The 25,000-nt window shown below is 40.4% G+C and overlaps 1 protein-coding gene across 1 annotated transcript in view; it reads right to left on the bottom strand.

Annotated features, from left to right (window-relative positions):
- Positions 1 to 25,000, bottom strand: part of LOC124018705 (protein sidekick-1-like) — a gene marked incomplete at its 5' end in the record, with an annotated part of 213,631 nt that overhangs the window by 77,620 nt on the left and 111,011 nt on the right. The window contains 7 exons of the mRNA XM_046334058.1: positions 3,467 to 3,617; positions 4,789 to 4,799; positions 7,371 to 7,492; positions 9,078 to 9,293; positions 16,334 to 16,432; positions 16,989 to 17,184; positions 20,947 to 21,062. Coding sequence (XP_046190014.1) covers positions 3,467 to 3,617; positions 4,789 to 4,799; positions 7,371 to 7,492; positions 9,078 to 9,293; positions 16,334 to 16,432; positions 16,989 to 17,184; positions 20,947 to 21,062 — 911 coding nt within the window. The remainder of the gene's footprint in view (positions 1 to 3,466; positions 3,618 to 4,788; positions 4,800 to 7,370; positions 7,493 to 9,077; positions 9,294 to 16,333; positions 16,433 to 16,988; positions 17,185 to 20,946; positions 21,063 to 25,000) is intronic.

Genomic DNA, 25,000 nt, shown 5'->3' with positions numbered 1-25,000 from the left:
AGACGTGAACAGACAGCATATACCACGTGAACAGACAGACGTGAACAGACAGCATATACCACATGAACAGACAGACGTGAACAGACAGACGTGAACAGACAGCATATACAGGTGAACAGACAGCATATACCACGTGAACAGACAGCATATACGAGGTGAACAGACAGAGAGGTGAACAGACAGCATATACCACATGAACAGACAGATATACGATGTGAACAGACAGCATATACCACGTGAACAGACAGCATATAGAGGTGAACAGACAGACGAGAGACAGAGCATATACAAGGTGAGACAGCATATACCACGTGAACAGACAGCATATACGAGGTGAACAGACAGCATATACCACGTGAACAGACAGCATATACCACGTGAACAGACAGCATATACCACGTGAACAGACAGCATATACCACGTGAACAGACAGCATATACCACGTGAACAGACAGCATATACCACATGAACAGGAACAGACAGCATATACCACGTGAACAGACAGCATTTCATTACGAGGTCGGAGAGTAAGATGCATTTTCAGAAACACCCATTGTCTCTCTCTCTCACACACACACACACACACACACACACACACACACACACACACACACACACACACACACACACACACACACACACACACACACACACACACACACACACACACACACACACACACACACACACACACACACACACACACACACACACACACACACACACACACACACACACACACACACACACACACACACACACACACACACACACACACACACACACAGGGAGAATGAAAAAAAGCAATCTGCAATTTTTCTCAGCAGATCCTGGTTATTTATTTTGTTATTTACAAGCTCATCTTAAAAACCAGTTACTGCTCTCTCTCTCTCTCCCTTTCTTCTCATGTCTCCCTCCCTCCCCTCAGTTACTGCTCTCCCTCCCTCCTCCTCTATCCCTTTCTGTCCCTGTCATATCCCCTCTCCTCTCTTACTCCGTCCCTCTGTTCTTCCCCCTCTCCTCAATATTTCTGCCATTCTTCCCTCGCTCACACTCTCTTTATTTCTCTTTATTTTATTTTATTGTCAGCTTACCTTCCACGCTCTCTCTCTCTGTCCCAATCTCCCTCTCTCTCTCTCTCTCTCTCTCTCTCTCTCTCTCTCTCTCTCTCTCTCTCTCTCTCTCTCTCTATGTCCCCATCTCCCTCTCTCTCTCTCTCTCTCTCTCTCTCTCTCTGTCCCCATCTCCCTCTCTCTCTCTCTCTCTCTCTCTCTCTGTACCCATCACCCTCTCTCTCTCTCTGTCCCCATCTCCCTCCCTCTCTCTCTCTCTCTCTCTCTGTCCCCATCTCCCTCTCTCTCTCTCTCTCTCTCTGTACCCAACCCTCTCTCTCTCTCTCTGTCCCCATCTCCCTCCCTCTCTCTCTCTGTCCCCATCTCCTCTCTCTCTCTCTCTCTCTCTCTGTCCCCATCTCCCTCTCTCTCTCTCTCTCTGTCCCATCTCCCTCTCTCTCTCTCTCTCTCTCTCTCTCTCTCTCTCTCTCTCTCTCTCTCTCTCTCTCTCTGTCCCCATCTCCCTCTCTCTCTCTGATCTCTCCTCTCTCTCTCTCTCTCTCTGTCCCCATCTCCCTCTCTCTCTCTCTGTCCCCATCTCCCTCCCTCTCTCACATCTCTCTGTCCCCATCTCCCTCTCTATCTCTCTCTCTCTGTCCCCATCTCTCTCTCTCTCTCTCTCTGTCCCCATCTCCCTCTTTCTCTCTCTCTCTCTCTCTCTCTCTGTCCCCATCTCCCTCTCTCTCTCTCTGTCCCCATCTCCCCCTCTCTCTCTCTCTCTCTCTCTGTCCCCACATCTCTGTTCTCTCTCTCTGAACTCTGTATCTCCCCTCTCTCTCTCTCTCTCTCTCTCTCTCTCTCTCTCTCTCTCTCTCTTTGAACTCTGTCCCCATCTCTCTCTCTCTCTCTCTCTCTGTCCCCATCTCCCTCTCTCTCTCTCTCTCTCTCAGTCCCCATCTCTCTCTCTCTCTGTCCCCATCTCCCTCTTTCTCTCTCTCTCTCTCTGTCCCCACATCTGTCCCCATCTCCCTCTCTCTCTCTCTCTGTTAGATCATCACTCTCTCTCTCATTGTCCCCATCCCCATCCTTCTGTAGAACAGTTGGTAGAGCATCAGGGTAGTGGGTTCGATTCCGGGATCACATAACGTAGAATGTATACACACATGACTGTAGAACATTTAGATCATCTCTAAACATATATTAGATTATATATTATATATTAGCAGAGCTAACCATTGTAATGAAGACTATAATCATTAGAACCATGTAATGTTAGAACATAACCATTAAAATGAAGGGCTTAATAGCATTTGCTAACCATTAAAATGAAGGACTATAATAGCATTCTACCATTAAAATGAGGACATCAGCATTTGAACCATTAAAAGAAGGGCATCAGTTAGAAGCTAACCAGAACATCAGTAATGAACATTGTTTTGAAACTTAGATGTAATGTTTACTGTTCATTTTTATTGTTTATTTCACTTCATATATTCACTTTATATATTATCTACCTCACTTTGGCAATGTTATAACATCAGTCAATAAAGCACTTGAATTATTGAATTGAATTGAGAGATAGATCAGAGAGAGAGAAGAAAATCAGAGAGAGAGAGAGAGAGAGATAGAAGAGAGAGAGAGAAGAAAGAGAGAGAGAGGTGGGAAGAGAGACATCAGTTAGAACATAGAGGGAGAACATCAGTTAGAACATAATAAAACATCAGTTAGAGACATAACTTAGATCATCACTAAGAACATCAGAGAGAACATCAGTTAGAACATCAGTTAGAACAGAGAGTTAGAGCAAGAGTTAGATGGGAGGGACTAAGAACATCAGTTAGACATCAGTTAGAACATCAGAGAGGAGACAGAATAAAAGAACAGAGTTAGATCATCACTTAGGAGAAATCAGAGAGAACATCAGAGAGAAGATCAGTTATAACAGAGACTTAGAAGATCAGAACAGGGTGGAGAGAGAGAGATAGAAAGAGAGAGAGAGAGAGAGAGAGAGAGAGAGAGAACATAAGAGAGAGAGAGAGAGAGAGAGAGAGAGAGAGAGAGAGAGAGAGAGAGAGAAGAGAGGGAGAGAGAGGGAGAGAGACAGAATCAGAGGAGAGACACTGATAACAGCCTGTCACACACTCAACCTACCAGCCACACACACACACACACGCACACACACACACACACACACACACACACACACACACACACACACACAGACACACACACACACAGAACACACACACACACACACACACACACACACACACACACACACACACACACACACACACACAACACACACACACACACACACACACACAGAAACCCAGAAATACTCCTATTCACACACATTTGATTTGAATCCAGAGCAGTGTGAGGTTGTTAGAGTTTGTGTGTGTGTGTCTTACCACCCAGCGTAGTGTGAGGCTGGTCTGTGTAGCTGTAACCAGGGTGAGGTTGTTAGGGGGTGTGTCGGGGGCCGACTGCAGTGTCTGAATCATCCTGGAGGGGGTGCTAGAGGGACTGGAGCCCACAATGTTCTCCTGGCGCAATCGGAACCTACACACACATGGTACACACACACACGGTACACACACACACGGTACACACACACGGTACACACACACGGAACACACACACACGGTACACACACACACACACGGTACACACACACGGTACACACACACACACACACACACACGGTACACACACACATACAGCACACACGGTACACACAGACACACACAATGTACAACACATCACGGTACACACACACATACACACACACAAGGTACACACACAGACACACGGTACACACACTTACACGGTACACACACACGGTACACACACACACACAAGGTACACACACACAGATATGCAGTTTCAGACTAACAGTAATATGTTTCTCATGTAAGAACATGGGTAACACACTCCCAGAAGAGACACAGAGACACAGAGTAGACAGACAGAGACAGAGACAGAGACACAGTTAGACACACGAGTACACACAGAGAGACAGAGGACAGACACAGAGACATACAGAGATATGCAGTTTCAGACTAACAGTAATATGTTTCTCTGTGTAAAAGAGAAGGTAAACGCTATTACTCCCAGAGAGAGACAGAGAGAGAGACAGAGAGACAGAGAGACAGAGAGAGAGGACAGAGAGAGGGCAGAGAGAGAGACAGAGACAGAGAGGGCAGAGAGAGAGACAGAGAGAGACAGAGACAGAGACAGAGAGACAGAGACAGAGAGGAGAGGACAGAGAGAGGGACAGAGAGAGTGAGACAGAGTAGAACAGAGAGGGCAGAGAGACAGTAGAGGACAGAGAGAGAGACAGAGAGAGAGGACAGAGAGAGGGCAGAGAGAGAGACAGAGACAGAGAGACAGAGCGAGGGCAGAGAGAGAGGACAGAGACAGACAGAGAAAGGGCAGGGTGTGAAAGAGGGATAAAAGTAGGGTGAGGAAACCAGAGGAGGAATCAGAGACATCAGTACATCACAGCTGTGTTCACAGATGTGAAAGAGAGGGTATTTCCATTGAGTCGACATCAGCAATAGTTGATGATGCAATCAGAATATAACATCACTTAGAACATAACTTTGAACATCAGAACATCAGTTAGATCATCACTAAGAACATCAGAACATAATAGAACATCAGTTAGAACATAACTAGATAAGAACATCAGTTAGAACATAGAACATCAGTTAGGAGACAGACATAGAACATGTAGAACATCTAGAGATCACAGAAGATAACAGTTAGAACATCACTTAGATCAGACTAAGAACATCAGTTAGAACATAACTTAGAACATCAGTTAGAACATAACTTAGAACATCAGGAACATAACAGATCATCACTAAGAACATCAGTTATAACATCAGTTAGAACATCAGTTAGAACATAACTTAGATCATCACTAAGAAAATCAGTTAGAACAACAGTTAGAACATAACACTAAGAACATCAGTTAGAACATAAAACATCAGTTAGAACATAAGAGAACATCAGTTAGAACATAACTTAGATCATCACTAAGAACATCAGTTAAACATCAGTTAGAACATCAGTTAGAACATCAGTTAGAGCATCAGTTAGATCATCACTAAGAACATCAGTTAGAACATCAGTTAGAACATCAGTTAGAACATAACAGAACATCAGTTAGATCATCACTTAGAAAATAAGAACAGAGAACATCAGTTATAACATAACTTAGAACATCAGTTAGAACATCATTCACACTTAGATGAACATAACTTAGACATCAGAGAAGAACATCAGTTAGAACATCAGTTAGAACATCAGTGTAGAAAGAGGGATAAAAGTTAGATCATCACTTAGAAAATCAGTTAGAACAGGAGTTGAACATCACTAGAACATAATGAACATCAGTACATCACAGGCTAGAACATCTGTACCTAGTATTCACTATGATGTTAAACATCTGGTCATTTCATCACTTGTCTTAGAAAGGCTGAAGAAGTAATCAGTAGAACATAACTTAGAATCATTCACTCCTCAGAACATGTTAAACATCAGTTCATGTAGAACACAATATCATTAGAACATCAGTTACTGATGCAATCAGAATATAACATCACTTAGAACATAACTGGTTGAACATCAGAACATTGGTTAGAACATCAGTTAGATCATCACTAAGAACATCAGTAGAACATCAGTTAGAACATCATTCACTATGATGTAAACATCATGTAACAGTATTCACTAAGAACATCAGTTAGTAACATTCACTATGATGTAAACATCTGTTATGAACATATTAGAACATGAGTAAACATCAGTTAACAGTAACTGTAACTGTCCAGTAACATCACTATGAGTAAACATCTGTTAGAACATGTAACAGAACATCAGTTATGATGTTAAACATCAGTTCTGTAACATATTCACTAAACATCTGGTTCTGTAACAGTATTCACTATGAGATCATCACTAAGAACATTCACTCAGTTAGAACATGATAGTAACATCAGTTAGTAACAGTATCACTATGATGTAAACATCAGTTAGAATTCACTATAGAACATCAGTTGATCAGTATTCACTATGATGTAAACATCTGTCCATGTAACAGTATTCACTTGATGTAAACATCTGGTTCTGTAGTATTCACTATGATGTAAACATCTGTCCATGTAACAGTATTCACTTATGATGTAAACATCTGGTTCTGAACAGTATCACTATGAGTAAACATTGGTTCATTATGATGTAAACATCAGTGTAACAGTATTCACTATGATGTAAACATCTGTCCATGTAACAGTATTCACTATGATGTAAACATCTGTCCATGTAACAGTATTCACTATGATGTAAACATCTGGTTCTGTAACAGTATTCACTATGATGTAAACATCTGTCCATGTAACAGTATTCACTATGATGTAAACATCTGGTTCCATGTAACAGTATTCACTATGATGTAAACATCTGTCCATGTAACAGTATTCACTATGATGTAAACATCTGTAACAGTATTCACTATGATGTGTAACAGTATTCACTATGATGTAAACATCTGTCCATGTAACAGTATTCACTATGATGTAAACATCTGTCCATGTAACAGTATTCACTATGATGTAAACATCTGTCCATGTAACAGTATTCACTATGATGTAAACATCTGGTTCTGTAACAGTATTCACTATGATGTAAACATCTGGTTCTGTAACAGTATTCACTATGATGTAAACATCTGTCCATGTAACAGTATTCACTATGATGTAAACATCTGGTTCTGTAACAGTATTCACTATGATGTAAACATCTGTCCATGTAACAGTATTCACTATGATGTAAACATCTGGTTCTGTAACAGTATTCACTATGATGTAAACATCTGGTTCTGTATCAGTATTCACTATGATGTAAACATCTGTCCATGTAACAGTATTCACTATGATGTAAACATCTGGTTCTGTATCAGTATTCACTATGATGTCAACATATTGTTCTGTATCAGTATTCACTATGATGTAAACATCTGTCCATGTAACAGTATTCACTATGATGTAAACATCTGTCCATGTAACAGTATTCACTATGATGTAAACATCTGTCCATGTAACAGTATTCAGTAACAGTATAACAGTAACAGTATTCTCTCTTTCTCTGAGACTCGTTGGGCCCTGGATATCCCTTGTATATACGGGTCCAGGGATGACCTACTGATATCAGCTTTGTAGCTAACTGTGAAATTACTGCTTTGGATTTAGTTAAATGTACAAACTGTGTAGCTGGATAGGAGCTTCGAAACGACAGTGAAATCCTGACCTGTCCTTCTACGATCCATTTGGAGATGACCGTCTTCCCATCGCTGCCGGGGCGGAACCTTAGTGTGGCGGAGCGAGGGCTGATGTTGGAGATGACCAGGTTAGAGGGCACACCAGGAAGCTCTGAGACATGGACACAACACCAGGTTAGAAGGCACACCAGGAAGCTCTGAGACATGGACACAACACCAGGTTAGAAGGCACACCAAGAGGCTCTGAGACATAGACACAACAACAGGTTAGAAGGCACACCAAGAGGCTCTGAGACATAGACACAACAACAGGTTAGAAGGCACACCAAGAGGCTCTGAGACATAGACACAACAACAGGTTAGAAGGCACACCAAGAGGCTCTCTCCAGACATAGACACAACAACAGGTTAGAAGGCACACCAAGAGGCTCTGAGACATAGACACAACAACAGGTTAGAAGGCACACCACTGCCTCTCTCCTCTTCTGTTCTCTCTCTCTCTCTCTCTCTCGCTCTGCCTCAATTATATGTTTCTCTCTGTTTCCCTCAATGACTTATCTATTAGTGGTTAATAAGGGCTAATAATGACTTATCTATTAGTGGTTAATAAGGGCTAATAATGACTTATCTATTAGTGGTTAATAAGGGCTAATAATGACTTATCTATTATCTGTTAATAAGGGCTAATAATGACTTATCTATTAGTGGTTAATAAGGGCTAATAATGACTTATCTATTAGTGGTTAATAAGGCGTAATAATGACTTATCTATTAGTGGTTAATAAGGGGTAATAATGACTTATCTATTAGTGGTTAATAAGGGGTAATAATTACTTATCTATTATCTGTTAATAAGGGGTAATAATTACTTATCTATTATCTGTTAATAAGGGCTAATAATGACTTATCTATTAGTGGTTAATAAGGGGTAATAATGACTTATCTATTAGTGGTTAATAAGGGGTAATAATGACTTATCTATTATCTGTTAATAAGGGGTAATAATGACTTATCTATTAGTGGTTAATAAGGGGTAATAATGACTTATCTATTATCTGTTAATAAGGGGTAATAATTACTTATCTATTATCTGTTAATAAGGGCTAATAATGACTTATCTATTATCTGTTAATAAGGGGTAATAATGATTGCATCTTGGCCTCTCTCTCGCGCAGACACACAGACACACAGACACACAGACACACAGACACACAGACTTTTTGTCTAAGCTGTTCTACATGATTGTGACTCCAGTGTGTGTGTGTGTGTGTGTGTGTGTGTGTGTGTGTGTGTGTGTGTGTGTGTGTGTGTGTGTGTGTGTGTGTGTGTGTGTGTGTGTGTGTGTGTGTGTGTGTGTGTGTGTGTGTGTGTTTTGAATCATGGCCGGTGCAGTAACAGCCACTTATCTGCGGAGGTAAAGATAATGGCATCTTAGCCTAGTAGCCTAGTGGTTAGAGCGTTGGACTAGTAACCGTAAGGTTGCAAGTTCAAACCCCCGAGCTGACAAGGTACAACTCTGTCGTTCTGCCCCTGAACAGGCAGTTAACCCACTGTTCCCAGGCCGTCATTGAAAATAAGAATTTTTTCTTAACTGACTTGCCTGGTTAAATAAAGGTAAAATAAAAAATAAAATAAATTCTGAGCTCCTCTGTTTCTGTGATGCAGTGGACGTCTCATATATATTAATGGAATGTGATGATGATGATGATGATGATGATGATGATGTGTTGTCTGACCTGGTGGAACTCCAGAGGAGATGGTGGAGGTGGTGGCCACGCCTCTTCCTGCCGCTGTCATGGCGGCGACCTCCAGGGCGTATGATGTCATAGAGGTCAAGCTGGTGACCTTGTATTGCAGGGTAGAGTTAGAGAGAGCTCGCTCCTCACATGACGCATTGCCCTCCGACCCTGACCCCGATGCTGACCCAGAAACACACCACAATATCACATAACCTACAGAGAGAGAGAGAGAGAGAGAGAGAGAGAGAGAGAGAGAGAGAGAGAGAGAGAGAGAGAGAGAGAGAGAGAGAGAGAGAGAGAGAGAGAGAGATGGAGATGGAGAGAGAGCGAGATGGAGAGAGAGAGAGAGATGGAGAGAGAGAGAGATGGAGAGAGAGAGAGAGAGAGAGAGAGATGGAGATGGAGAGAGAGAGCGAGATGGAGATGGAGAGAGAGAGAGATGGAGAGAGACAGCGATAGAGAGAGGGGGGGGGGTGGAGAGAGAGATGAGGATGGAGAGAGAGAGAGAGAGAGAGAGAGAGAGAGAGGTAGAAAGAGATAGAGAGGAGAGAGAGAGAGATAGCGAGAGAGATAGAGAGGAGAGAGAGAGAGATGGAGATGGAGAGAGTGAGAGACAGAGAGAGATGGAGATGGAGAGAGAGATTATTGTTAATGATCTATTTCACTTGCTTTGGCAATGTAGTCGTATGTTCCCCATGCCAATAAAGCCCTTTAATTGAATTGAGAGCGAGAATTAGGCCGATACCCACTAATTATCAATTTCGCAGAGAAGAATTGGCGAAGAGTCCCCTAAGCAAGCTGGTCCTGGGGCTCTGTTCACAAACACAAACAGACGTCACAGAGCCCCAGGAGCCCCAGGACAGCAGCACAATTAGACCCAACCAAATCAATGGAAAACAAAAAGATAATTACTTGACACATTGGCTCTCAAGAGAAGACAGGCTATGTGCTCACTGCCCACAAAATGAGGTGGAAACTGAGCTGCACTTCCTAACCTCCTGCCAAATGTATGACCATATTAGAGACACATAATTTCACTCAGATTACACAGACACACAGAGAATTTGAAAACAAACACGATTTTGATTAACTCCCATTTCTATTGGTTAACCTGTTGTCACAAGAAAACGGCAACCAGTGAAGAACAAACACCATTGTAAATACAACCCATATTTATGTTTATTTATTTTCCCTTGTGGACTTTAACTATTTGTACATCGTTTCAACACTGTATATTTACATAATATGACATTTGAAATGTCTTTATTCTTTTGGAACTTCTGTCAGTGTGATGTTTACTGTTCATTTTTATTGTTTATTTCACTTTTGTTTATTATGTACTTGTTTACTGTTACAAATGTTTTGTTGTTTATTTCACTTTTGTTTATCTACTTCACTTGCTTTGGCAACGTAAACATATGTTTCTCATGTGAATAAAGCCTTGAATTGAACTGAACTGGGAGAGAGATGGACAGATGGAGAAGTTATACACACACACCTTTTCACAACCCCTGCAAATAGATCTACCCACATCCACACACTCATTCATCACACCATACCTATACCTGTGTGTGTGTGTGTGTGTGTGTGTGTGTGTGTGTGTGTGTGTGTGTGTGTGTGTGTGTGTGTGTGTGTGTGTGTGTGTGTGTGCGTGTGTGTGTGTGTGTGTGTGTGTGTGTGTGTGTGTGTGTGTGTGTGTGTGTGTGTGTGTGTGTGTGTCCTCATGCATAACAACAGATGTGTGTGTTTACTGATATTGTTCATATTTTAGTGTTCTAGTTATAGAGCTAAGTTCTTTAATGTTTGTGTGTACTTTGTGTGTAGATCCAGTGATATGAAAACATGTCCTTTAGTGTTGTAGTTCTGTGTCCTTTAGTGTTGTAGTAGAGCTATGTCCTTTAGTGTTGTAGTTCTAGAGTGCACTTTGTGTTGAGGTTCTGTGTGTGTTGTAGTTCTAGAGTGTGTGTTGAGGTTCAAGAGCTATGTACTTTAGTGTTGTAGTAGAGTGCACTTTAGTGTTGTAGTTCTAGAGTGTGTGTTGAGGTTCTAGAGTGTACTTTAGTGTTGTGTAGTGTTATGTACTTTAGTGTGTAGTTCTAGAGTTATGTACTTTAGTGTTGTAGTTCTAGAGTGTACTTTGTGTGATTCTAGAGCTATGACTTTAAGTTCTAGAGCTCACTACTGTTCTAGTTCTGAGACAGTTTTGTAGTTCTAGAGCAACTACTTTAGTTCTAGTTCTAGAGTTTCAGTTCTAGATATTGTTCTAGTTCTAGAGCTAACTACTTTACTGTTCTAGTTCTAGAGCTAACTTTTAGTGTTCTAGTTCTAGAGCTAACTTCTTTACTGTTGTAGTTCTAGAGCTATGTACTTTACTGTTCTAGTTCTAGAGCTAACTACTTTACTGTTCTAGTTCTAGAGCTAACTACTTTACTGTTCTAGTTTAGAGCTAACTACTTTACTGTTCTAGAGCTACTTTACTGTTCTAGTTCTTATGTACTTTAGTGTTGTAGTTCTAGAGCTATGTCCTTTAGTGTTGTAGTTCTAGAGCTATGTCTACTTTAGTGTTCTAGAGCTAACTACTTTACTGTTCTAGTTCTAGAGCTATGTTCCTTTAGTGTTTTACTGTTCTAGAGCTATGTACTTTAGTGTTGTTCTAGTTCTAGAGCTAACTACTTTACTGTTCTAGTTCTAGAGCTAACTACTTTAGTGTTCTAGTTCTAGAGCTAACTACTTTACTGTTCTAGTTCTAGAGCTAACTACTTTAGTGTTGTAGTTCTAGAGCTAACTACTTTACTGTTCTAGTTCTAGAGCTATGTACTTTAGTGTTGTAGTTCTAGAGCTATTTACTGTTTAGTGTACTGTAGTTCTAGAGCTAACTATTTACTGTTCTAGTTCTAGAGCTAACTACTTTACTGTTCTAGTTCTAGAGCTATGTCCTTTAGTGTTCTAGTTCTAGAGCTAACTACTTTACTGTTCTAGTTCTAGAGCTAACTACTTTACTGTTCTAGTTCTAGAGCTAACTACTTTACTGTTCTAGTTCTAGAGCTAACTACTTTACTGTTCTAGTTCTAGAGCTATGTACTTTACTGTTCTAGTTCTAGAGCTAACTACTTTACTGTTCTAGTTCTAGAGCTAACTACTTTACTGTTCTAGTTCTAGAGCTATGTACTTTTAGTGTTCTAGTTCTAGAGCTATGTACTTTAGTGTTCTAGTTCTAGAGCTATGTCCTTTAGTGTTCTAGTTCTAGAGCTATGTACTTTAGTGTTCTAGTTCTAGAGCTAACTACTTTACTGTTCTAGTTCTAGAGCTATGTACTTTACTGTTTAGTTCTAGAGCTAACTACTTTTGTTCTAGTTCTAGAGCTATGTCCTTTAGTGTTTACTGTTCTAGTTCTAGAGCTACTACTTTAGTGTTCTAGTTCTAGAGCTATGTACTTTACTGTGTTCTGAGTTCTAGAGCTATGTACTTTAGTGTTCTAGTTCTAGAGCTATGTACTTTAGTGTTGTAGTTCTAGAGCTATGTACTTTAGTGTTCTAGTTCTAGAGCTAACTACTTTACTGTGTTCTAGTTCTAGTTCTAGTTCTATGTACTTTAGTGTTCTAGTTCTAGAGCTAACTATTTACTGTTTAGTGCTAACTACTTTGTTCTAGTTCTAGAGCTATGTACTTTACTGTTCTAGTTCTAGAGCTAGTACTTTACTGTTCTAGTTCTAGAGTTGTTCTAGTTCTACTGTTCTAGCTATAACTACTTTAGTGTTCTAGAGTTCTACTTTAGTGCTAGTTCTAGAGCTAATGTACTTTAGTGTTCTAGTTCTAGAGCTATGTACTTTAGTGTTGTAGTTCTAGAGCTAACTGTACTGTTTATGTTGTACTTTACTGTTCTAGTTCTAGAGTAGTTCTAGTGTTATGTACTTTAGTGTGGTAGTTCTAGAGTTATGTACTTTAGTGTTGTAGTTCTAGAGCTATGTACTTTAGTGTTGTAGTTCTAGTGTTATGTACTTTAGTGTGGTAGTTCTAGAGTTATGTACTTTAGTGTTGTAGTTCTAGAGCTATGTACTTTAGTGTTGAGGTTCTAGAGCTATGTACTTTAGTGTTGTAGTTCTAGAGCTATGTACTTTACTGTTCTAGTTCTAGAGCTATGTACTTTAGTGTGGTAGTTCTAGAGTTATGTACTTTAGTGTTGTAGTTCTAGAGCTATGTACTTTAGTATTCTAGAGCTATGTACTTTAGTGTTGTAGTTCTAGTGCTATGTACTTTAGTGTGGTAGTTCTAGAGTTATGTACTTTACTGTTCTAGTTCTAGAGCTATGTACTTAGTGTTCCAGTGTTGTTATTCATTCATATATGTAATATGTAATATGTTGCAGCTCTCGTGTCGCGGTCAGCAAATATAAGTTGTGGTTTCTTTTTTCCTGTTTCCTGGGAAACAGTAATGCTGTTTGTCGACTATTAGCAGGACAGTAAACAACTTCTGGCATTTCTGGAAAGCTCCATTTCTACCCTTGTCAAGGAAACCACTGTTATCTACCCCCCTACACAGTTATAATAATAATTTCTACCCTTGTCTACCTGTGGCAATATTTGAGGTGTGTCCTTAAAATCAAGCGCTGCGGTGATCATTTCATGAAGCGTTAACCGCAAGTTTTTTAAGACCCACAAAGAGCAGGTCTTTTAACGGTAGCACAGCCTATACACAGCCTATACACAGCCTATACACAGTGTACTGTGAAGCACAGCCTATACACAGAATACCTAGGATAGGATAAGTAATCCTTCTCACCCCCCTTTAAGATTTAGATGCACTATTGTAAAGTGACTGTTCCACTGGATGTCATAAGGTGAATGCACCAATTTGTAAGTCGCTCTGGATAAGAGCTTGACTTAAATGTAATGTAAATGCCTATACACAGTGTATTGTGAAGCACAGCCTATAAACAGTGTATTGTGAAGCACAGCCTATACATAGTGTATTGTGAAGGACAGTCTATACACAGCCTATACACAGTGTATTGTGAAGTACAGCCTATACACAGTGTATTGTGATGCACAGCCTATACACAGTGTATTGTGAAGCACAGCATATACACAGTGTATTGTGAAGCACAGCATATACACAGCCTATACACAGTGTATTGTAAATGACAGCCTATACACAGCCTATACACAGTGTATTGTAAATGACAGCCTATACACAGTGTATTGTAAATGACAGCCTATACACAGCCTATACACAGTGTATTGTAAATGACAGCCTATACACAGTGTATTGTAAAGGACAACATCTACACAGTGTATTGTGAAGGAAGCCTATACACAGCCTATACACAGTGTATTGTAAATGACAGCATATACACAGTGTATTGTGAAGAACAGCCGATACATAGTGTATTGTGAAGGACAGCATATACACAGTGTATTGTGAAGCACAGCCTATACACAGTGTATTGTGAAGCACAGCATATACACAGCCTATACACAGTGTATTGTGAAGCACAGCCTATACACAGCCTATACACAGTGTATTGTGAAGGACAGCCTATACACAGTGTATTGTAAATGACAGCCTATACACAGCCTATACACAGTGTATTGTAAATGACAGCCTATACACAGTGTATTGTAAATGACAGCCTATACACAGCCTATACACAGTGTATTGTAAATGACAACATCTACACAGTGTATTGTGAAGGAAGCCTATACACAGCCTATACACAGTGTATTGTAAATGACAGCATATACACAGTGTATTGTGAAGAACAGCCGATACATAGTGTATTGTGAAGGACAGCATATACACAATGTATTGTGAAGAACAGCCAATACACAGTGCCCATGGAAGGAGAGTTGTGTCTTTTGTTATGATTAATCTCCTATTTAGATACACAAAATAATGATTGGTTTCCTGCCATTTCGTTCCATTGGATTAAGTTTTTTTAAATGGTCTTCTGAGAGCAGCTTTGACAATATTTTGGAGCCTTTTGCCTTTTCAGTATTCACAAGTCACATACCTGCATTTCACTTGTTCAAGTAGTCTATCCAGCCCCCTTTTCAAAGAGCGCTCATCCAACTACCAAAGACAGGCTCGTCCAACTACCAAAGACAGGCTCGTCCAACTACCAAAGACAGGCTCGTCCAATTACCAAAGACAGGCTCGTCCAATTACCAAAGACAGGCTCGTCCAATTACCAAAGACAAGCTCGTCCAACTACCAAAGACAGGCTCGTCCAATTACCAAAGACAGGCTCGTCCAATTACCAAAGACAGGCTCGTCCAACTACCAAAGACAGGCTCGTCCAATTACCAAAGACAGGCTCGTCCAATTACCAAAGACAGGCTCGTCCAACTACCAAAGACAGGCTCGTCCAATTACCAAAGACAGGCTCGTCCAACTACCAAAGACAGGCTCGTCCAATTACCAAAGACAGGCTCGTCCAACTACCAAAGACACGCTCGTCCAATTACCAAAGACAGGCTCGTCCAATTACCAAAGACAGGCTCGTCCAACTACCAAAGACAGGCTCGTCCAATTACCAAAGACAGGCTCGTCCAATTACCAAAGACAGGCTCGTCCAATTACCAAAGACAGGCTCGTCCAATTACCAAAGACAGGCTCGTCCAATTACCAAAGACAGGCTCGTCCAATTACCACAGACAGGCTCGTCCAAACTCAGTCCTTCTATAATGCGTTTTGATGTTTTGATGTAATGTTTTGAGAATCTGCCTCACATATGCAAAGCTACAACTGACAGGAGCCTAGAACGTTGTATAGACGTTGTATAGACGTTGTATAGATGTGATTCATAAACACATTTAGGCCTACGTGAGCACACAGTGCCATGGAATGAGAAAATACATTTAGTTCTAGAGCAGAGTTCTAATGTTGTAGTTCTAGAGCAGAGTTCTAGTGTTGTAATTATATAGTATAGTTCTAGTGTTGAAGTTCTGGAGCAGAGTTCTAGTGTTGTGGTTCTAGAGCAGAGTTCTAGTGTTGTAGTTCTAGAGTATAGTTCTAGTGTTGTAGTTCTAGAGTGTAGTTCTAGTGTTGTAGTTCTAGAGTGTAGTTCTAGTGTTGTAGTTCTAGAGTATAGTTCTAGTGTTGTAGTTCTAGAGTATAGTTCTAGTGTTGTAGTTCTAGAGCAGAGTTCTAGTGTTGTAGTTCTAGAGAAGGGCTCTAGTGTTGTAGTTCTAGAACAGGGTTCTAGTGTTGTAGTTCTAGAGCAGTGTTCTAGAGTACCCCAGTGTTCCATCTCACCTGTGATGATGCCGTTCTTGTCTATAGGCTCTGCCCATCTCACCCTCAGAGACGTGTCCAGGATCTCAGTGAAGCTCAAGTGACCCACCGGACCTGGAGCTGCACACACACACACACACACACACACACACACACACACACACACACACACACACACACACACACACACACACACACACACACACACACACACACACACACACACACACACACACACACACACACACACACACACACACACACACACACACACACACACACACACACACACACACACACACACACACAATCAATTTCTATTGTTCATTAATTATACCCACCGTTAACCCTGATACACGCCCTACACCCAATCAATATCTATTGTACAATACCCCCATCCCAGAGAGGAAGAGAGAAGGGGGGAGAGAGGGAGAGAGAAGGGGGGAGAGAGGGAGAGAGAAGGGGGGAGAGAGGGAGAGAGAAGGGGGAGAGAGAAGTGTGTGTGTGTGTGTGCGCGTGTGCGTGCGTGTGCGTGTGTGTATGTGTGTGTGTGTGTGTGCGTGTATGTGTGTGTGTATGTGTATGTGTGCGTGTGTGTGTGCGTGTGTGTGTGTACGTGCGTGTGTGCGTGCGTGTGCGTGTGCTTGTGTGTGTGTGTGTGTGTGTGTGTGCGTACTGTCTTCGTGTGTCTGTAGCAGTATGGGAGGGCTCTTGGGTCCATCGCCGGGTGTGGTGAAGCAGAGGGTGGAGCCTAGATACCAGGTGAACTTCCTTAGTCCAACAACCAATCCGGTGAGGCGGGAACCGGGGTAGTCGGGGGTGATGGTCACTATGGTTACAGCCTCGGGGGAGTGCTCTGGCCAGACTAGCAACTGAATGAGAGAGAGGGAAAAATAGAGGGGTGAGGGGAGAGAGGAGAGAAAGACGAGGAGAGGGTAAGGAGGGGAGAGGGGAGAGAGAGAGGAGAGAGAGAGCGGAGAGAGAGGGGAAAAGAGAGAGGGGAGGAGAGAGGGGAGGAGAGAAGGGGAGAGAGAGGGAAGGAGAGAGAGAGGGGAGGAGAGAGATGGGAGGAGAGGGGAGAGAGAAGAGACAGGAGAGAAAGAGGGGAGAGAGAGAGACAGGAGAGAAAGAGGGGAGAGAGAAGGGAGGAGAGAGAGCGGAGAGAGAGGGGAAAAGAGAGAGGGGAGGAGAGAGGGGGAGGAGAGAAGGGGAGAGAGAGGGAAGGAGAGAGAGAGGGGAGGAGAGAGATGGGAGGAGAGGGGAGAGAGAAGAGACAGGAGAGAAAGAGGGGAGAGAGAGAGACAGGAGAGAAAGAGGGGAGAGAGAGGGGAGGAGAGAGAGCGGAGAGAGAGGGGAAAAGAGAGAGGGGAGGAGAGAGGGGAGGAGAGAAGGGGAGAGAGAGGGAAGGAGAGAGAGAGGGGAGGAGAGAGATGGGAGGAGAGGGGAGAGAGAAGAGACAGGGAGAAAGAGGGGAGAGAGAGAGACAGGAGAGAAAGAGGGGAGAGAGAGGGGAGGAGAGAGAGCGGAGAGAGAGGGGAAAAGAGAGAGGGGAGGAGAGAGGGGAGGAGAGAAGGGGAGAGAGAGGGAAGGAGAGAGAGAGGGGAGGAGAGAGATGGGAGGAGAGGGGAGAGAGAAGAGACAGGAGAGAAAGAGGGGAGAGAGAGAGACAGGAGAGAAAGAGGGGAGAGAGAGGGGAGGAGAGAGAGCGGAGAGAGAGGGGAAAAGAGAGGGGAGGGGAGAGAGGGAGAAAGAGAGAGGGAGGAGGAGAGGGGAGAGAGAGGGAGAGAGAGATGGGAGAGAGAGGGGAAAAGAGAGAGGGGAGGAGAGAGGGAGGAGAGAAGGTGAGAGAGGGGAGGAGAGGGGAGAGAGAGAAGAGGAGAGAGATGGGAGGGAGGGGAGAGAGAGAGGGGAGAGAGAGAGGGGAGGAGAGACAGGAGAGAAAGAGGGGAGAGAGAAGGGGGAGAGAGAGGGAGAGAGAGGGGAAAAGAGAGAGGGGAGGAGAGAGGGGGGAGGAGAGAGAGGGGGAGAGAGAGAGGGGAGGAGAGAGATGGGAGGAGAGGGGAGAGAGAAGAGACAGGAGAGAAAGAGAGAGAGAGAGAGAGAGGAGAGAAAGAGGGGAGAGAGAGGGGAGGAGAGAGAGCGGAGAGAGGGGAAAAGAGAGAGGGAGGAGAGAGGGAGGAGAGAGGGAGAGAGAGGGAAGGAGAGAGAGAGGGGAGGAGAGAGATGGGAGAGAGAGAGAGAAGAGACAGGAGAGAAAGAGGGAGAGAGAGAGACAGGAGAGAAAGAGGGAGAGAGGGGGGAGAGAGAGAGCGGAGAGAGAGGGGAAAGAGAGAGGGGAGGAGAGAGAGAGAGAGAAGGAGAGAGAGGGAGAGAGAGAGAGGGGAGGAGAGAGATGGGAGGAGAGGGGAGAGAGAAGAGACAGGAGAGAAAGAGGGGAGAGAGAGAGACAGGAGAGAAAGAGGGGAGAGAGAGGGGAGAGAGAGGGGAAAAGAGAGAGGGGAGGAGAGAGAGAGAGAGGAGAGAGAGAGGGGAGAGAGAGAGAGGAGAGAGAGAGGGAGAGAGAGATGGGGGAGATGGGAGAGAAAAACATGAACATCCTGAAGAAGGAGAGGGGAGAGACCCAATCTAACCCTAACCCTAGGGGAAGAAGAGAAGGGGATGAAGAGAGGGGATCTAGGGACCCTAACCCTACCTAAGGGGAATCTAAGAGGGGAAGAAGGGGAACCCTAAGGGGAGAGAACCCAATCTAACCCTAACCCAATCTAACCCTAACCCTACCTAACCCAATCTAACCCTAACCCAATCTAACCCTAGGAGAGAGAGAAGAGAGACCTAACCTAATCTAACCCTAAGGGAATCTAACCCTAACCCTACCTAGAGACAGATCTAGACCTAACCTAATCTAGACCCTAACCCTAACCCTAACCCTACCTAACCTAATCTAGAGAGAGAACCCAATCTAAGAGAACCCTACCTAACCCAATCTAACCCTAACCCTACCTAACCCAATCTAACCCTAACCCTACCTAACCCAATCTAACCCTAACCCTACCTAACCCAATCTAACCCTAACCTAATCTAACCCTAACCCTACCTAATCTAACCCTAACCTAAAAACATGAACATCCTGAACAATGTGGGCTAACCCAATCTAACCCTAACCTAATCTAACCCTAACCCTACCTAACCCAATCTAACCCTAACCTAATCTAACCCTAACCCTAACCCTACCTAACCCAATCTAACCCTAACCTAATCTAACCCTAACCCTACCTAACCCAATCTAACCCTAACCTAATCTAACCCTAACCCTAACCCTACCTAACCCAATCTAACCCTAACCCAATCTAACCCTAACCCTACCTAACCCAATCTAACCCTAACCTAATCTAACCCTAACCCTACCTAACCCAATCTAACCCTAACCCAATCTAACCCTAACCCTACCTAACCCAATCTAACCCTAACCCAATCTAACCCTAACCCTACCTAACCCAATCTAACCCTAACCCAATCTAACCCTAACCCTACCTAACCCAATCTAACCCTAACCCAATCTAACCCTACCTAACCCAATCTAACCCTAACCTAATCTAACCCTAACCCAATCTAACCCTAACCCTACCTAACCCAATCTAACCCTAACCTAATCTAACCCTAACCCTAACCCTAACCCTACCTAACCTAATCTAACCCTAACCCAATCTAACCCTAACCCTACCTAACCCAATCTAACCCTAACCCTACCTAACCCAATCTAACCCTAACCCTACCTAACCCAATCTAACCCTAACCTAATCTAACCCTAACCCTACCTAATCTAACCCTAACCTAATCTAACCCTAACCCTACCTAACCCAATCTAACCCTAACCTAATCTAACCCTAACCCTACCTAACCCAATCTAACCCTAACCTAATCTAACCCTAACCCTACCTAACCCAATCTAACCCTAACCTAATCTAACCCTAACCCTACCTAACCTAATCTAACCCTAACCTAATCTAACCCTAACCCTACCTAACCCAAATCTAACCCTAACCTAATCTAACCCTAACCCTACCTAACCCAATCTAACCCTAACCCTACCTAACCCTAACCCTACCTAACCCAATCTAACCCTAACCTAATCTAACCCTAACCCTACCTAACCCAATCTAACCCTAACCCTACCTAACCCAATCTAACCCTAACCCTACCTAACCCTAACCCTACCTAACCCAATCTAACCCTAACCTAATCTAACCCTAACCCTTCCTAACCCAATCTAACCCTAACCCTACCTAACCCAATCTAACCCTAACCCTACCTAACCCTAACCTAACCCTTACCCTGGACTAAACCTACAAATTGAATAAGCCTAATCCTTACCCTCGGCTAACCCTATCTCTTACTCTGGGCTGAGCCTAACCATGGGCTAAACCTAAAACTGGTATAACCCAACCCTATCCCTGGTTGATTGACTGGTTCCTACCTTGTATCCCTGGTTGATTGACTGGTTCCTACCTTGTATCCCTGGTTGATTGACTGGTTCCTACCTTGTATCCTTGGTTAATTGACTGGTTCCTACCTTGTATCCTTGGTTGATTGACTGGTTCCTACCTTGTATCCCTGGTTGATTGACTGGTTCCTACCTTGTATCCCTGGTTGATCCCGTTGATGAACTGCTGAGGCGGAGGGTTCCAGGTGAATCTGATCGCTGAGGAGCTGACTGCTGTTACCTCTACAGCCTGAGGGGGCGCTGTGGGGACTGGAGAGACACAGAGAGAGACAGGAAGAGGGACACGTCAGACGCACACACTCTGGTTGCATCCCAATAGCCTGTCGTTTCTCCTGAAGTGTGCACTTGTTCACTTCCCATCACTCATTAGAAGTGATTATAGTGTAAACTCCCTCTGTGAATATAGTGTAAACTGTAAACTCCCTCTGTGAATATAGTGTAAACTCCCTCTGTGAATATAGTGTAAACTCCCTCTGTGAATATAGAGTAAACTCCCTCTGTGAATATAGTGTAAACTCCCTCTGTGAATATAGTGTAAACTCACTCTGTGAATATAGTGTAAACTCCCTCTGTGAATATAGTGTAAACTCCCTCTGTGAATATAGTGTAAACTCCCTCTGTGAATATAGTGTAAACTCCCTCTGTGAATATAGTGTAAACTCCCTCTGTGAATATAGTGTAAACTCACTCTGTGAATATAGTGTAAACTCCCTCTGTGAATATAGTGTAAACTCCCTCTGTGAATATAGTGTAAACTCCCTCTGTGAATATAGTGTAAACTCCCTCTGTGAATATAGTGTAAACTCCCTCTGTGAATATAGTGTAAACTCCCTCTGTGAATATAGTGTAAACTCCCTCTGTGAATATAGTGTAAACTCCCTCTGTGAATATAGTGTAAACTCCCTCTGTGAATATAGTGTAAACTCCCTCTGTGAATATAGTGTAAACTCCCTCAGTAGTGTATAGTGTATAGTGTATATAGTGTATATAGTGTATATAGTGTATAGTGTATATAGTGTATAGTGTATATAGTGTATAGTGTATATAGTGTATATAGTGTATAGTGTATATAGTGTGTATATAGTGTATAGTGTATATATATAGTGTATATAGTGTATAGTGTATATATAGTGTATATAGTGTATAGTGTATATAGTGTATATAGTGTATAGTGTATATAGTGTATATAGTGTATAGTGTATATAGTGTATATAGTGTATAGTGTGTATATAGTGTATATAGTGTATATAGTGTATATAGTGTATATAGTGTATAGTGTGTATAGTGTATATAGTGTATAGTGTATATAGTGTATATAGTGTATAGTGTATATAGTGTATAGTGTATATAGTGTAGTGTATAGTGTATATAGTGTATAGTGTATAGTGTATATAGTGTATATAGTGTATAGTGTATAGTGTATATAGTGTATATAGTATATAGTGTATATAGTGTATATAGTGTATAGTGTATATAGTGTATATAGTGTATAGTGTATATAGTGTATAGTGTATAGTGTATATAGTGTATAGTGTATAGTGTATAGTGTATAGTGTATAGTGTATAGTGTATATATATAGTGTATAGTGTATATAGTGTATAGTGTATAGTGTATATAGTGTATAGTAGTGTATATAGTGTATAGTGTATATAGTGTATATAGTGTATATAGTGTATAGTGTATAGTGTATATAGTGTATATAGTGTATATAGTGTATAGTGTATATAGTGTATATAGTGTATAGTGTATATAGTGTATAGTGTATATATAGTGTATAGTGTATATAGTGTATAGTGTATAGTGTATAGTGTATATAGTGTATAGTGTATAGTATATGTGTATAGTGTATATAGTCATATAGTATATAGTGTATATAGTGTATATAGTGTATAGTGTATATAGTATAGTATAGTGTATGTAGTATATAGTGTATAGTATATAGTCATATATATAGTGTATATAGTGTATAGTATATAGTATATAGTAGTGTATAGTGTATAGTGTATATAGTGTATATAGTGTATAGTATATATATATAGTGTATATAGTGTATAGTATATAGTGTATAGTGTATATAGTGTATAGTGTATATAGTGTATAGTGTATATAGTGTATATAGTGTGTATAGTGTATAGTGTATATAGTGTATATATATAGTGTATAGTGTATATAGTGTATATAGTGTATATAGTATAGTGTATATAGTCATATATATAGTGTATATAGTAGTATAGTGTATATAGTGTATATAGTCATATATATATAGTGTATAGAGTATAGTGTATATAGTATAGTGTATATAGTCATATATATATAGTGTATAGAGTATAGTGTATATAGTGTATATAGTATAGTGTATATAGTCATATATATATAGTGTATAGAGTATAGTGTATATAGTGTATATAGTCATATATATATAGTGTATAGTGTATATAGTCATATATATAGTGTATAGAGTATAGTGTATATAGTGTATATAGTATAGTGTATATAGTCATATATATAGTGTATAGTGTATAGTGTATAGTGTATATAGTCATATAGTGTATAGAGTATAGTGTATATAGTATAGTGTATATAGTCATATATATATAGTGTATAGTATAGTGTATATAGTCATATATATATAGTGTATAGAGTATATAGTAGTATATATATAGTGTATAGTGTATATAGTCATATATATATAGTGTATAGTATATAGTATATATTCATATATATATAGTGTATAGAGTATAGTGTATATAGTGTATATAGTATAGTGTATATAGTCATATATATAGTGTATAGAGTATATAGTCATATATATATAGTGTATAGAGTATATAGTCATATATATATATAGTGTATAGAGTATAGTGTATATAGTGTATATAGTCATATATATAGTGTATAGAGTATATAGTCATATATATATAGTGTATAGAGTATATAGTCATATATATATAGTGTATAGAGTATATAGTCATATATATATATAGTGTATAGAGTATATAGTCATATATATATAGTGTATAGAGTATATAGTCATATATATAGTGTATAGAGTATATAGTCATATATATAGTGTATAGTGTATATAGTGTATATATATATATAGTGTATAGAGTATATAGTCATATATATATAGTGTATAGAGTATATAGTCATATATATATAGTGTATAGAGTATAGTGTATATAGTGTATAGTGTATATAGTGTATATAGTCATATATATATAGTGTATAGAGTATATAGTCATATATATAGTGTATAGAGTATAGTGTATATAGTGTATATAGTCATATATATAGTGTATAGAGTATATAGTCATATATATATAGTGTATAGAGTATAGTGTATATAGTGTATATAGTGTATAGTGTATATAGTCATATATATATAGTGTATAGAGTATAGTGTATATAGTGTATAGTGTATATAGTCATATATATAGTGTATAGTGTATATAGTCATATATATATAGTGTATAGAGTATAGTGTGTATAGTGTATAGTGTATAGAGTATAGTGTATATAGTCATATATATATAGTGTATAGAGTATAGTGTATATAGTGTATAGTGTATAGAGTATAGTGTACACTATTGTAAAGTGACTGTTCTACTGGATGTCATAAGGTGAATGCACCAATTTGTAAGTCGCTCTGGATAAGAGCGTCTGCTAACTTAAATCTGCTGACTTAAATGTAATGTAAATGTAGTGTATAGTGTATAGAGTATAGTGTATATAGAGTATAGTGTATATAGTGTATAGTGTATATAGTGTATAGTGTATAGAGTATAGTGTATATAGAGTATAGTGTATATAGAGTATAGTGTATATAGTGTATAGTGTATATAGTGTATAGTGTATATAGTGTATATAGTGTATAGTGTATATAGTGTATAGTGTATATAGTATATAGTGTATAGTGTATATAGTGTATAGTGTATATAGTGTATAGTGTATATAGTGTATAGTGTATATAGTGTATAGTGTATAGGGTATAGTGTATATAGTGTATATAGTGTATATAGTGTATAGTGTATATAGTGTATATAGTGTGTATAGTGTATAGTGTATAGTGTATAGTGTATATAGTGTATATAGTGTATATAGTGTATAGTGTATATAGTGTATATAGTGTGTATAGTGTATAGTGTATAGTGTATAGTGTATAGTACCTACCTCCCTGTAGTGT

The sequence above is a fragment of the Oncorhynchus gorbuscha genome, unplaced genomic scaffold (genome assembly GCF_021184085.1).
Source record: "Oncorhynchus gorbuscha isolate QuinsamMale2020 ecotype Even-year unplaced genomic scaffold, OgorEven_v1.0 Un_scaffold_564, whole genome shotgun sequence".
Classification (NCBI taxonomy): Eukaryota; Metazoa; Chordata; class Actinopteri; order Salmoniformes; family Salmonidae; genus Oncorhynchus; species Oncorhynchus gorbuscha.
Note: the sequence above shows the minus strand (reverse complement) of the source record. Positions and strands in the feature narration are given on the sequence as shown.